The sequence below is a fragment of the Mirounga angustirostris genome, unplaced genomic scaffold (assembly GCF_029215605.1).
Source record: "Mirounga angustirostris isolate CCGP_5_RB_7025 unplaced genomic scaffold, mMirAng1.0.hap1 SCAF_6, whole genome shotgun sequence".
In the NCBI taxonomy this organism is placed as follows: Eukaryota; Metazoa; Chordata; class Mammalia; order Carnivora; family Phocidae; genus Mirounga; species Mirounga angustirostris.
Window position 1 is genome coordinate 33,589,588 of NW_026991714.1, and position 15,812 is coordinate 33,605,399.

Sequence of the window (15,812 nt, forward strand, 5' to 3'; positions counted from 1 at the left end):
GGGATTGAGCCGTGTCCAGCTTCCTGCTCAGTGGGGAGTCTGCCACTCCACCTGCTTGTGCCCGTACTCTCTCTCTCTCTGTCAAATGAATAAATCTTCAGGGGAAAAAAAAGCTTTATAAGGTGATGGGTTAAAAATGATGTCATATATTTATTTGCATTTCCTTAATTATCGGTGAAGCTGAACTTTTTTTGGTCTACTTTAATTTATTCATGCCCTTTGCTCATTTTTCTATTAGGTTTCTGCAATATTTTTCTTGTTGATTTGTCAGAACTCATTATAAATGAAAGCCTTGTTAACATGAAGTGAACAGTTTTTTCTAGGTTTTTTTCTTTGCCTTAATTTTACTAGTCAGATTTCTTTTAAGATTTTTATACTATTGGATATAGATTGCTTTTTATAATTTTAATATATAAGCATATGAATATGTTTATAAAATTTCAAACATTACAAAAGTATATAGGATAAAAGACGGGTTCTTACTCTCTTTCTCTAGTCCATTACCTGAGTTAATCACTTAATAGTTTAGGGTGTCTTTTTATCTATTTCTGTACATAAACATCCTTTTCTGTGTAGTTATACATATTTTGGTGTTCATTTTCTTCATTCTTGAATAAAAATGGCATCATGCTGTTCATATTTTTCTGAAACTTGCACTTTTCCCACTTCCTGGATTAGGGTTATATTCAGATTTATTATATCCCATCCTTTTTAATGGTGACTTTACGATATGCCACAGTTTGGGGGCATGTGGGTGGCTCAGTCAATTAAGTGTCTGCCTTCAACTCAGGTCATGATCCTGGAGTCCTGGGATCAAGCCCCACAATGGGCTCCCTGCTCATCGGGGAGTCTGCTTCTCCCTCTGCCCCTCACCCTGCTTGTGCTCTCTCTCTCTCTCTCAAATAATAAATAAAATAAAATCTTTAAAAAAAAAAAGATATGCCACAGTTTATATAAACTATTCTCCCATTAGGGGCCTTTTACATGTGTAGAAGTTTTATATTAACAGGTAGTTGAGTATATTGATCTTTTCGCTGATGACTATGTGTGTTTTGACTTTTTTATAAAGGCTTTAGGTTTTCCCCATGCTGAAACATATAATCATTTCAACCATACATCTGATGGCATTCTTTGCATTTAAGTTGTTGTTGCATCTGAAATTCATTGTGGTATATGGAGTGAGACAGGGCTCCTCTCCACCCCACCCACCCCCACCCTCACCCCCACCCAGTGGCGAAGTAGGAACATCTGTTGAATAAGTTGTCCTCTCTCCAACTATTTTCAAGTACCAATTTTTATTATATTATAAAATTCATGGGTGTTCTGGTCATTCTCCTGTACCCTGGAGCTCTGCATTCCTGTGCCAGCACCAAATCGTTTTTTTTTTACTTAGAGTACTGATTTTTTACATAGTATAGTATGATATATTTTTTTAAAGATTTATTTATTTATTTATTTATTTATTTATTTATTTATTTGAGAGAGAGAGAATGAGAGAGACCACATGAGAGGGGGGAGGGGCAGAGGGAGAAGCAGACTCCCCGCCGAGCAGGGAGCCCGATGCGGGACTCGATCCCGGGACTCCAGGATCATGACCTGAGCCGAAGGCAGTCGCTTAACCGACTGAGCCACCCAGGCGCCCCATGATATGTTTTAATATCTGGCAGAACACTTCCTTTTCAGAAATGTTTAGACTTCTGTATGTTATTTTTTTTTCAAGATTTTATTCATTTATTTATTTGAGAGAGCGAGTAGGGGGAGTAGCAGAGGGAGAGGGACAGGCAGACTCCCCACTGAGCACAGAGCCCAGTGTGGGGCTCCCATCTCACCATCCTGAGATCATGACCTGAGCCAAGATCAAGAGTCAGATGCTTAACCGGCTGAGTCACCCAGGTGCCCTTGTGTGTTAATTTCTCTAAATAAACTTATATTATCATTTTAACCATTTTAAATGTACATTTCCGTGGCATGAAGTACATTCACATTGTTTGCAACCCCATCAGAACTATCTGTATCTCCAAAATGTTTTCATCATCTCACTTTGAATCTTTTTTTTAAGATTTTATTTATTGACAGAGAGAGAGTGAGAGCAGGAACACAAACAGGGGAAGTGGGAGAGGGAGAAGCAGGCTTCCCGCCGAGCAGGGAGTCCCATGCAGGGCTCGATCCCAGGACCCTGGGATCATGACCTGAGCCAAAAGCAGACGCTTAACGACTGAGCCACCCAGGCACCCCATAAGGGTTTATTCTTGAGTTCTCTGTTCTGTTCCATTGGTCTGTGTGTCTGTCTTTGTGCCAGTACCTCTCTATTTTGATTATTGTAGCTTTGTAGTAGTAAGTTTTAAAATCAGGAAGCGTGAGTCCCCCCAACTTTGCTCTTCTTTCTCAAAATTATCTTGGCTGTTTTTAGTCCCTTGAGATGCCATATGAATTATAGTTGGGGGTTTTTTTCTGTTTCCGCAACAATGCATATTTGAGATGGTGATAGGGGTTGCATTCATTCTGTAGATTGCTTTGTGTAGTATTAACATTTTAATAATATTAAGTCTTCTAATTCATGATCATGGGATGTCTTTCCATTTATTTATATCTTCAGTTTGTTTCAGCTACGTTTTGTAGTTTTCAGTGTGTGAGTTTTTCACCTTTTTGCTTGTTTTATTCCCGAGTATTTTGTTTGTTTTTGATGCTATAATAAATGGGATTGTTAATTTCCTTTTTGGATTATTCATTGTTAGTGTGTAGAAATACAACTGATTTTTGTGTGTTGATTTTGTGCCCTTCAGCTTTGCTGAATTCATTTATTCTAATAGGGATGTGTGTGATCCTTAGAGTTTTCTATGTAAAGGTTATGCATGTCATCTGGAACAGGGATCATGTTATTTCTTCCTTCCCAATTTGGATGCTTTTTATTTTTCTTGCCTGATTGCTCTGACTAGAACTTCTAATACTATGTCGAATAGAAGTGGAAGACACAGGTATCTTGTCTTGTTCCTGATCTTAAGGGAAAAACTTTCAGTCTTTGACTATTGAGTATGATGCAAGTGATGGCCTTTTCATAAATGGCCTTCATCATGTTGAAGTTTCCTTCTATTGCAGATCAATATCTAAATAGTTTATTAAGCCCCCCCAAATTTTTACTTCTAAGTAGAATCACATTGAATCCATAATCTTAATTAAATCTATAAGTTTAACAGTACACTTATGATACAGTTGCCCTACTGTACCACAGAATATTGTCACAGGAAGTATTACTGGACAAGAAGAATGCTGATCACATACAAATTTATAATATATTATGATGCTACCTTTAATGGGAAACATTCATTTATATAAGGAAAAGGAAATTACAAGGGTTTTTATACAAAGGTGAAAAATCAAGGGGCACCTGGGTGGCTCAGTCGTTAAGCATATGCCTTCGGCTCAGGTCATGATCCCGGGGTCCTGGGATCGAGCCCCGCATCGGGCTCCCTGCTCGGCAGGGAGCCTGCTTCTCCCTCTCCCACTCCCCCTGCTTGTGTTCCCTCTCTGACTATCTCTCTCTCTGTCAAATAAATAAATAAAATCTTAAAAAAAAAAGGTGAAAAATCAAAACCTATGAATTTAGAGGTCTTTAAACTTTATTTCTCTCTCTTTTTTTTTAATTTCCATTTTTTTTTTTCTAGGACCTCCCCCAAGTCCTGGTGATGAATCAACACCTGAAGACACTGAGACTTTAGGTACTATTTTGGTTATTAATAGCCTTGCATTATTAGACCCTAGAGTTCTACATGTAAATACCATATTTCAATTACTTGTAGTTAGAGAAGAAACCGTGTGTGTGTCACAAATTGGTAAAAATTGACATTTGGAGTTATTTTAATAGTGTAGATACCATGGCAGATGTAAGCAGCAGTATGTGTGAGTACATGCAGACAATATAGTTTTTAAGAGGTGCCCCCTCCCCAAATCGGATTCCTAGTAGGGTGAGGTACCTTTCTTAAATTCTATGATTATATATAGGTTAAAATACATACAACATAACTTGCAATCCATATGGTAGTGTTATTTTTTTATGAATTTGTAGATCAATTTTCTTTCTACTTGTCCCTTGTATACATAAGCCTTAAAGTACTATAGGTTGGATTAATTTTTTCTGTAACATGCTGGTGTGGCAAACTTTATGTAGGCTCACATAGTTCACACAATGTATGTTAAAGAAAATGAAAAAAAGTATAGTTGTGACAGTTAAAGATTTCTTGATAAGTAAATGAAGGGAATTGTCTATTACTTTTATTTGTATCAGACTTAAACATGACATTTTATGCTTTGACTTCCAGAAATTTAATATAAATAATGGCAGTTTAGAAGCAGAGGTATTCCTGACACCATTGCTAAGAATTAAGATTTTGTAGTATGTATTTATTTCTCTCTGGGTAGTCAGAAATGCATGTTTAAGTTTCTATGCATTATTTGCATCCATGTGCCCTGGTGTTTCATTTACATACTTAGACTCTCCTTGGTAATAAGGATTATGTCTTGGTGTTCGGGGGTGGAAGATCAGAAGGGGTTGTTGATAAGATAAAGTATGATTTTGAAGATTCGGCAGCTAACATCTGTGTGATAGATGGGTGAAACTTTATTTATGACTTAGTCCACAGACCCCATTTTTGTGTAAAAAATAGGAATTTCTACCAAAATCACAAATGATAGAATGAATACTGAACGAAACCAACTCTAATGGAGTAATACATTTTGAAACCGTTTTCTTCTAATCTACTACTGAATTCTAATTGTCCTAGTAAGCTGTACTAACCTGATATGGTAACTACAGCACAAAACAGTCAAAAGTGAAGTCTTACAAGGTGGAGCCTGAACGTAGGATCTGATTCCAAGGGTTCTGTGATCAGAACTAGTGCTCACGCTAAAACTAGACTGAGGAAGACCTTCTTTGCTGTAGCGTAGAGATGATCTGATCAAAATTAAATGCAACTATACTTGGGAACCTCAGGGACAATCTTCAAACTGTTCATTTTTTTCCCAGGCAACGGAACCACCGCTGCGATTGTTCTTTCTGTTCGTAAGTAACCCAAACTTTGATGCCACTTAAATAAAAGTATTACTCTGAAAAAGTGCATTATTTTAAAATTTATTTAATTAAATGATTTTTAATTTAACTTTTCAGTTTCTATAGTTTATATAGCTTGAAATGAAGTCCACCAGTCTAGAATAGCCTGACCTTGTATATGATACACTACGTTTTGCTGGTGAATGTATATTCTTTTATACTGTACATGTCCACTTAGTAACAAATCCTAAATACTACATGTGTTTTCAGGATAATTGGTCATGAGTTTGCATCCCAAAGATGCTTTGATAATTTTCTAAACTAAGCAAGGATTCTTCTCTGGCTTCCTGTGGACTATTCAAGTGACTCCAGGGAATGGGCTTTAGATAGTAAAAGAGTCCAGATGGAATATAAATAGATATGTGCTTAAATAAAATAACATTTTCTAACTACTGAAATGCAACCAACAGTTACTTATTTCTGCTGCTAAATTTTGAATCTTGACAAGCAGCTCTCAGTTATGTATTATTTGTTTTCTGGTTTCTTGTAGTTGCTGGCCTTGTACTACTTGGCTGCATCCTGTACACATTTTATCGACACAAGAAGAAAGGGTAAATAAAAGCATGTTCCTTCTAACTAACTCATGGTCCTTCTCACTCTTGATGTCATTTTGTGCAGCTTTTCTGTTTGTCCTGCATACCGTCTTTTTTTTGAAACTGTGCCTGCATGAGCGCACCATCCTGGTTGCATGTGTTTACTGAAACGACCTCAGGCTGCTCTTACTGCCCCTGAAGTCAGAGGACTCTGTGCAGAGTGGCCGTGGCTATTAGGACTGCAAGAAACGTTTCTGTGGGATTTGAGAGTTAGGTTCTGTAGCAAATCACGGACCATTATGGGGCCTTCCCCACCCAGCTTTACCCTGTGTCCTACACTGGACTGGTGGCCAAGATGAAATTTAGAATGGCTCACTGTGGAGGCTTAGACAGTTGTATTTGTCGGAATTTGTATGATGAAAGTTTCCATTTGTCTGTGTAACTTAGGTAATTGTAAGAAGCTACGTAGGTTCTCATTCACATACCCAATTTGATTTGTTTTTATGTAGAGTTATTACTTATACTTGCTGAACTGGGGAAGGAAAAACAACACTCTTTGATTTCCCTCTTATGTTCTCTTAATTTACTAGGTTGCAGTAAAACTGTTGGGGTTGCTGACAGGGGTAAGATTTACAAAGCACCTCATTATTAACTTTATCTGTGTTTTATTCTATAAAAATGAAAAGTAGGGAATCTTTAGAAAAAAATGTACAAGTATATATCTTCTGAGCAGAATAGGGGTTTTAAGCATCAGACTTAAATCTTAAATAATTTTCAATTTATTAAAGACTTGGAATAAATCCTGAAACATAGACCAAATTAGGTGCTTTGAAATTTCTGATCTTTAGTGATTTATTTCCCTATAGCTTTGAAATCAAACTAATAATTTTAAGACTTTTGGTATTCATGGTTTTATGGAATATATTTTCCCATATATTAATCATCTGGCTTAGGCTATGTAATAAAAGTACATTATTTATTTATAAAGAGCTCAGACTTTTAAAATATTACTTATTTTTTTTTAAGATTTATTTATTTATTTGAGAGAGAGAGAGAGCACACAAGCATGAAGGGCAGAGGGAGAAGGAGAGAGAATCTCAAGCAGACTCCATGCGGAGCCTGACTTGGGGCTCAGCCTCGCTACCCTGAATCAGGACCTGAGCCGAAACCAAGAGTCGAAGGCTTAACTGGCTGAACCACCCAGGCCCCCCTACTTAATTACTATTTCTAAATACCCACCATGCCTTCATTTGAGTCTTCAATCTTATATTTGTAGAACACATGATATGCATATTTGATTGCTAAATCAGCAGTATATTTTTAAAATTACATATACACAGCACTCTGAGTAGGAAATACTATGAGAAATATTTTTACAAGTCCAAAAGTTTTATAGGTTCTCAAAAACACAAAACAGAACAAAATAGCTCTCTGCTCCTTTGTTTAAAACAACACTGCATCAAAATACATACAGGTTCCTTAACAAGTATTAATGATACTCTCTCTAGCTACCAGTTAATGGGTCTTTTAAAGCTGAACAATTACGTGAGCAGTGTACCCCAGATGAAGGATTTCAGTAGCATTAGTGATCTGAGATCCCATGTCTCTGAGTTACCAGGCTGGAGACTATTATCGATGCACCCATATTCTTGAAATTTGAAGAAACACCATCAAACTTAATGGTAAAATTTTCTCCTGTTTAAGATAATTGGATTTTCTAAAGACACCACATCTCTGCGTATGTTTTTAAAAAGTGTGTGGGCTAATATTTAACTTTATATTGCTTTAAAAAAAAAAAAAAGTAAAGATTTCTTTTTTTTTTTTTTAAAGATTTTATTTATTTATTTGAGAGAGAGAATGAGAGACAGAGAGCATGAGAGGGAGGAGGGTCAGAGGGAGAAGCAGACTCCCCGCCGAGCAGGGAGCCCGATGTGGGACTCGATCCCGGGACTCCAGGATCATGACCTGAGCCGAAGGCAGTCGCTTAACCAACTGAGCCACCCAGGCACCCCCTAAAAAAGTAAAGATTTCTGTTAGATTCTTTGTAGTGCCTAATGTCCATCACCTTTCTCCCTGAAACTGAGTGTTGTTGCCTTAGAAACTTCCCTAAGAGACTATGAAGTGTATGTTCCTAGGGGGTAGTTCTGGAAGCAGGGCACTAGGCACAGACCGTCCCAAATTGCTGCCAAAACTTGGTACAAAATGGATTTTGATTTAAACTTGTATTTGTGATGACTTGGGAACACAGTTACCCTTCCGTGACCTCCATCCCACAGTACAAACATCGTGTAAGTCATCATTTTTCAGGCCATCAAACGTCTCTGAACGATTTGATGAACGTGGCCCCACGCTGAAGGGTTCTGTGAGAGTTGTCTGTTCCTTAGTCGTGAAATGGGCCCACCCACACACCTCTTCCTCTTTCCTTCCGGTTTCCTTTCTTACCTCATTTGCTGCCATACTTTCTCATCCGGGGATCATCGGCTCTTTCCTGGTGCTTTGCTACTGCTTGAGTCCTGTCTGGCTTGGCAAGACTGCGCAGCTCCAGAAAACAGATGCCTTTGCTTGACAGCAGTGTGTTCACCTACGGGTGGTGATTTTCGTTGCATAAATGTATGATTCTCTCTACTCTGGTGACATCATCCCTGGAGAAGCGAGAGTTTGCTGAAGTCCATTAGAATTATTTACATACTTTATGTGTTTTATTACCGGTGACTCAATAGTTCTCCTGGTTTTTTTCTGTTAAGAATATTTATTATTTGGTAGAACTTAAGCCTATTTTTATAACAATGACTGAGCCAGTAACTTTGTAATTTTTAAGCCATCAGTTCTTAAATGAAGGTTATAGAGGTTGGGGATTCATTCCATCGAGTGGCCAGATCAGGCAGCGGGGAGCGTAGCGACATGGGGCAAACAATCGAAGGCTCAGATCAACTTGAACGTTTTTCTACTTGGCTTTCCAATTCTTGAGCTTTCAACAAGCTCTTCAAAATATTTTAAACAACCAGTAAGTAAGAAAGAATTGTGTAGTCGAGAGAGCAAACTTTAGATCCATCCCAGAAAAATGGAATGTCAGGTAATAAGTTTTATAGAGGTCATTCCTCGGGGGGGATAGCAGATGTGCCTCAGGAAGAAACTGTACCCGATGTGAAAGTCAAGATGCATCTGAAAATGTCTGCCTTGTCATAAAATTGACTTCTCAGACAATATTGCATGCTGTGGGTATTCCCGCTAAATCTAAGGTGTGAGAGACAAGGACCCTTTGTCCTCACAGAGAGTTTACATTATTTGTATCAGGCTAAATGGTTTCAGGGGTAAACAGATTGCACAGAAATTTAGAATCTGTTCATCTACTGGGTGACCTATAAGACGTCAATGTCAAAGTAGCTTCTTGCACAAAATTCCTGTTTCACATTCCTAAATGAGAATCAGAAAAGTCATCATTGATGAATCTAAATGTCAGCTGTGCTTCCATTTTCCTGTCATTGATTTTATCCCACTTATTATGCCGCTCTGCTGCCTTTTGGTTTGATGTGACTATTTTATTTAGCCCTTTTCCCTTCCTCTGTTCAGCACATACCAAACTGGTGAGAGCCACAGAGAAGTAAAATTTAATTCTCTCTGAGAAGAAGAGATGAGAGAAAGGTTTGCTTTTATCGTTAAAAGGTATCGGCTTTGTGTGTTTCTTTTAAGAGATGTCCTTTCTAGAACAGAAAATAGTCAATGAATATTTAGATATCAATACTCTGAACTAAGATATGTTGGCAGTAAACATCAAGAGGATTCCTGTGCCCTTTGCTAAATTGTTGTTTTTATACCATTCCTGTTTTAAATAACATGTCCTGGCAGGCGTTTACTTTGACATAGGCTCCAACTGAGTAATGTCCCCGTTGTCCTTTTATCAGATTGTCAGGCTCCCTCGACCACCTAGTAGTTGTGAATCCAAAAGTGCAGAAATTTTTTAGCCCAGTGGGAAATAATCATAGAATCTGTTCATTTTAAGTGCAGGGAGGAAAAAGACCCTTTTTCAGAAACCAAAATATATTTTACTTAATTTTGTAAAAGAAGCATTCAAAAAAAAAAAATTCAGTTTCAACTTGTAAATATTAACTTTAAAGGCACTTACCTGTTTTCCATGAACAGAGTATCTTTAATGTGTGAAAGAGAAACCAACCAAAAAATCCTTAGATTTTGAAAAACTATGAATTGCATTGCCTTAGACCCTTTGAGCCTCACTGCCCTCTGTCCTAATGAAATGAATTGGAAGTGTTCCTCCCTTTGTACCAGAATGTGTGTCTACACAGCCGGGAAGAGAGGAGATATGTATCCCCCTACTTATAATGTGAGGTGCTATAGTCAGGAGTTTGGGAGCAGACTACACAGGCCAATTAGGAAGGGCCATTTCTTGGTAAAAGCAGAGTGGTGTCTTGGGTCACAGGAGCAAAGGGGAAGATGGGACATACCAACTGAAGTGGCAGTAGGGGCCTCCCCAGTCCTGTGAATCTTCCTGGTCTCTTAGGATTCCTTTGAGGCTAAAGCCAACCAGGAAGGTAGATTTCAGTCTGTCGTGAGCTCCAAGGTGTCTGTAAACATTGGAAGGTCATATAATGGATGGTGAAGGTAATATAAGACATCTGTAATTAGTAATCCAGGGTTAGATTTTCACCATCTTTAAACTGCTTCGTTGTTCTATCAAATAAGTGTTTCCTAAAAGTTAGGTGAATCCTTTTTATCTTTCTCCTCTCTTGGATTCTATTTAAAATTCTATTAGAAGAAAAGGATTCCACCACCACACAAACCAAAGAAGTACTGACTCCAAAAAGTAGAAAAAGATGGCAGTCTCAGAGAATTCACTGATAGTCCTAACTCACAATATAAAATGGCTCCCAGTAGTCCTCAGGAAATTGCTCGATCACAAGTGTATTTTTGTGACAGTGGTGTCTCACGTGATGGCGTCCCCCAGAGAAAGAAGTACTAGGGTATCCAAAACTGACATGGTTAGCTGTTAGGTTGGGTAGGCATCCCTGAAGGGGTCACTGGGCCACGCGCACTGGTGAACCACTGACTCATCCACGGTGAGTTTTCATCTGTCCGTTCTAGTCATTTTACTAAGGCAGGGACTAGACCTGCGTTTTCCAATTCAATAGTCGATAGTCCCGTGTGGTTACTGAGGACTTCCCAGTGGCTAGTCCTCTGTAAGTTGGCCTGTAAGTGTAAAATACACACCAGCCTTTAAGACTTAGTACAAAAAATGTAAAATAACACGTATATTGGGTTAAAGTAAAATATATTTAAATTAACTTCACTAGCTTCTTTTAACTTTTTTTAAATGTGGTTTCTAAAAAATGTAAAGTTACCCATGTGACTCATAGTATATTTCTTTGGAAAGCATCGGGCTAGAATAACAGGTTTTAGAAAGATGTCTATTGTTACCATAAAATTGTGATGTTATCCTTAGTTATTTAGGAGAATCTCTTAGCGAAACACATGATTTCCTTGACCGTGAGGGCTAAATGGGGCATTATTGAGCTTGAAGGCTGGTGAAATTGTTACCTTTTCAAAAGTTTCCTCTCAGAGCCAGATTTAAAATTTTAGTATTAGGAAAATAAGTGTTTCTCTCCAGTCTTCCCCATTAGCCTTCGTTTTAATTGAAATGAGAAAATCTTTACTAAGTACTTTGTATCATACTGTTCTATTGTTTTGGAATCAAAAATATAATACAGGGATAGAAGGGTTTCTGGAGAGTAATTGGACATTTGAAATTATTTTTTAAAAATCATTTATTTCCTAGTTCATGCATTCCTATAGTTGTTTTTTTCAATTGTCAACTTTCTAAATAGATTTTGGACTTGAATTTATGTACTTAATTATGTTTATCTTTGATACTTTTTGCCTCGCCTTCTAGGGGAGGAAACATGACGGCCGAATACAGTGCTTGCCAGGATAAGTCAGCTACATCAGCAGAGCACTAACTGGTTTCTCCACACCGGTTTATCCTTTGAGATCTACAATAAATTCACACAGCTTCTATGGAAAACAGTATAAATGTTCCTCAAAAAATTAAGAATAGAGAATCACCAGATGATCCCGCAATTCCACTCATGGGTATATATCCAAAGGAAACAAAACAACTGTGTAGTACTCTGTTTACTGCAGCATTATTTACAAGAGCCAAGAGAAAGAAACAACCTAAGTGTTCCTGGAGGGATGAATTCTGAAAGAAAACGTGCTATGCAAATATGGCAGCATACTCTTCAGCCATAAAAAAGAAGGAAATCTTGCTGTTGAGGACAAAATATATGGACACTGGGCATTTTGCTAAGTGAAATAAAAGTCAAAGAGAAAGACAAATACTGTAGGATCTTACTTATTGTAGAATCTAAAAACAAACGAACAACAAAAAACTCCTAGAAACAGAAACCAGATTGGTGGTTGCCGGGGGGTGGGGGGCAGAATTGGGTGAAGGGGGTCAAGGGGACAAACTTCCAGTTTTAAGATTAGTAAATACTGGGGTAGAATTAATGTGCAGCCTGGTGACTGTCAGCAATGCTGCTATATTGTATATTGGCAAGTGGCTAAGAGTAGATCTTAAAAGTTCTGATCAGGAAGACAAAAATTTTTGTCACTGAGGTGCTATCAACTAAATTCACTGTGGTGATCATTTCTCAATGTATACGTTATCAATTCATGCTATACACCTTAAATATATACAGTGTTGTATGTCAGTTACATCAATAAAACCAGAAGGGGGAAATATCTACAAAAATTATTGTCTAGGTTTTTTTTCACTCTTATGAATGCAACCAAATAAGCCATAATGCTAGCATTTTAAGTGGTTTGAATGTACTCACCGTCCTTGGATGCTGCTTTAAACAGTGTATGAATTTGGGTATGAACCTCTGGCCTGTTTTCCCTTGAATAACACTTGCATTTATAGGACAACTGGACACAGTATCCCTGGCAGTATTTAGGTGGGAAGATAATTTTTTTTAATGAAATACCCAAATTTAGAAAATCATTGTGCAAGATAAATTACATTTCATTTGTAAAGAAGGAGATTTTGAAATCCTTTTTGTTCAAAGATTGAGAAGTCTTGATTCATTCTTTCAACAACTCTAAAATGTGTTTTATATATTGTTTCGTGTAAAAAGCCTTACAAATATGTGTATTCTACTTCTGCCCTTAACGTTAAAAACAGGAACACTGAAAACTGGGATTTTGAACAAGTTTGGCTTCCTTAACTAAGAATATTATTGGAAAATACTCTAAATGGGGTAGAATTCTGTATGTTTTTTTTTTTTTTTAACTATTTGTAATTTCTTGGTGATTTAAGGAAGCTATAAAGTGTATGGTATTTGTGCTTCACTTTTTAAAACATCGATAAGCAGTCTGCATGAGGGATTCAAAATCTATTGCAAACTCCTGAACGACATCAGGGAGCCCTCGCTCTCGTAGCAAGAATTCGCCCGCTGGTGCTAGAGTGAACACTGTGGCCTTGCAGTTTCCCTAAGAGGATTCTGCTCTTTGGGAAAATTAGATTCCACTCCGAATTCTGGCAATGGGTCTTCTCCCCGTACTTGAATAAAGAGAGGTCTTACTTTAGACAACGTCGTGTAAACGGGGTGAGTTTTGCAGGAATGTATCCATCAGATAAGCTCAGGTTGTATCAGAATCTGAGTGTTTAGTTGCATCTCACCTTATGTGCTGACAGCAGAGTAAAAATTAAGCCACATATTTCAGAGAAGGAAACGGTGCCTGCCGTTGCTCGTGCAAAGGGACAGAAAAAACCAACAGCTGAGGTAGCACCGAATGCTCAGCTGGGACAGACTGTGGCCTCTGCGTCCTCACCCCAGGCAGGGTCTCCTTCGGAGAAGCCCAGGGGGGACGGCCACTCGAACTCCCATGACACTTTTACAAGTTTCGTTTTGCACTTTTCCGTTCAGTAGCGCAAATTAGGCCAAAGAAACGTTGCCCGGAGAAGGATATGGTTGGGAATCAAGCGTGGACCATGTTTGTGATGCACTGTAAGTGTTCCTTCCCTGTGGGATCCGGGGGGGACTTGGGGAAGATGAGCTTGAGCAGAAGCAGGAATTCAGAATTCAGTACGGAGGTGAAGCTGTACCAGCCCCACTGTCGTATACTTTTCAGGGACGTAGCACTTGCTTCGAAGCGAGGGATGGCTGTACTGTTTATTTTAACCAGCCGAACTGAATATTTGCCAACCAAAGATTGTTAGGCTTTCGAAAATAAATGGACTTGTATAGTAGTTTCTGCTTCAAATTTAGTTTTTTCATTTTAGTAAATTTATATGGGAAATTGATACAAATGTGTAAATATAAATTACGCTCTTTGTCTAACAACTTGTCAATTACCTAACATAAGGGAAAACAGTTTTCTCTAGGAAAGTTTCTGTAACGACTTAAAAAAGCATATGTATATTTAAAAGTTTGTTAAAACTGTAAGAATGTATTTGCAGTGAAATGAGAAGTCCCATGTATCGGGGTCTGTATTGCTCATTTTGTATTGAAGGTTCACCGGACCTTCAAATGTTGTAAAAAATAAAATGTAGATTGGAGAATTTTCACTTGTGATGATGCGTTATTTCGAGCATGCTTTGTCTCAGAGGACGTATGCTTGTCCCTCGGGCCCAGCTTCTCTAAGCATTCCACTCCTGCCCCTCACAGCCCAGGGCCTTAGATGTGTCAGGGCTCCTCTCCCAGCCCAGCCTGGGCCTCTCCTGCCCAGAGGTGTTCAGCCACAGCACATGACCTACAGCATCAAGTCCAAGTTGTTTCGCGTGCTCCTTGAAGGTTTCCTACAAATAAGTCCCAACTCTTCTTCCTCAGACTTCTTTTGCTCCATGTACTTCTTCAAATAAGCTGCTGTCCGCCCAGCTGACCATCTGCCCCGAGTGCTCTGCTGAGCTCCTGGTTCACGGCCGCCCGTAGCCCTTCCGGTCCTGCCGGGTCCTGGGCATCTTTCAAGGCTCAGCTCCTACACTCCAACCAGTGAAGCTTTTCCTGATTCCCCCAGCTCTCAGAGCCTTTGTGATTACCCAGCCTTGAGTGAACCACCTCATACCACCTCTGTATGCCCATATGGGTATGGTGAAGTACTTCAAAACCCAAGTCCCAACAATGAAAGTGTAAAATTTGATTGGCATAATAGGGTTTGCTTTTGTTTATGCAAAAAAAAAAATCTCTTGGTCTTTTTGCAGATTTGAATTAGATTGTTAAATGTCTGAGATCAGGCCTCCGTGTTCTGAACCATGTTGCACATGGAATCACTTGGGGAGCTTTACTGATGCCTGGGTCCCAACCTCTCTGGGTTTTCTTATGTAATTGATCTGGGATGTGGCCTGGGCATAGGGATTTTTTTTTTTTAAGCTTCCCAAGTGATTTAGTATGTAGCTAAGGTTGAGAACTTCTGCATTAGTGATTTATAAAGTGCTCTATAAATGTATACTGGCAAAGTAAAGGCTTACATTTACAAAAGAAGATTAGGGTTTTATTAATTCAGCCTAATAAATCAGAAAATATCTTAAGACTTAAATTAAGGTCTTGTTACCTGGCCAGTCAAACAAGGCTCTGGTTTTAAAAAAAAAAAGGAACAGAAGCAATATTTACAATATCAACACTTGATGTAAATTAGGTTGTCTATAAATAAGGGAAACAAATTTTATTGGTCTTTATAAACTATAGCATATTTTTTAAATTGGCATCAAATATACAGGGAGAGTCTAAGGTTTCTATTTATTTATTTAATTTGTTTGACAGAGAGAGACACCGTGAGAGAGATAACACAAGCAGGGGGACTGGGAGAGGGAGAAGCTGGCTTCCTGCTGAGCAGGGAGCCTGATGCGGGGCTCGATCCCAGGACCCCGGGACCCCAGGACCATGACCTGAGCCAAAGGCAGACGCTTAACGACTGAGCTACCCAGGCGCCCCAAGAGTTTAAAGTTTCTAATAAAAAAAAAAGTATTCTGTGGGAATGCTGAAGAGACATGGGATAGGCTGGAATTGTATTGTTAAAGAATATTCTTGGTTTAAGGAAAATAGGCAACTCCAGTATTCTAAAATTTAGTAATGCCTGACAGCTAGCTGCAAGCAAGAATGAACTTCCTTGCATACTTTAAGCGTTTGCATATTACTCTTCAAGACCAGGATTTAACAGTCTAC

The 15,812-nt window shown here is 38.5% G+C and overlaps 1 protein-coding gene across 8 annotated transcripts in view; it reads left to right on the forward strand.

Annotated features, from left to right (window-relative positions):
- LOC123841375 (membrane cofactor protein-like) overlaps positions 1 to 14,214 on the forward strand; it is a 46,897-nt gene extending 32,683 nt beyond the window's left edge. For 4 of the 8 annotated variants that reach the window (XM_064594069.1, XM_064594071.1, XM_064594073.1 and 1 more), the window contains 4 exons: positions 3,663 to 3,716; positions 5,021 to 5,056; positions 5,595 to 5,655; positions 11,540 to 14,214. In XM_064594069.1, the coding sequence (XP_064450139.1) occupies positions 3,663 to 3,716; positions 5,021 to 5,056; positions 5,595 to 5,655; positions 11,540 to 11,606 (218 nt within the window). In that variant the 3' untranslated portion in view covers positions 11,607 to 14,214. Of the gene's footprint in view, positions 1 to 3,662; positions 3,717 to 5,020; positions 5,057 to 5,594; positions 5,656 to 6,227; positions 6,261 to 9,207; positions 9,301 to 11,539 lie in introns of all 8 variants that reach the window. The other 4 variants (XM_064594072.1, XM_064594076.1, XM_064594070.1 and 1 more) reach the window with 2 other exon arrangements.
- Positions 14,215 to 15,812: the final 1,598 nt, after the last annotated feature.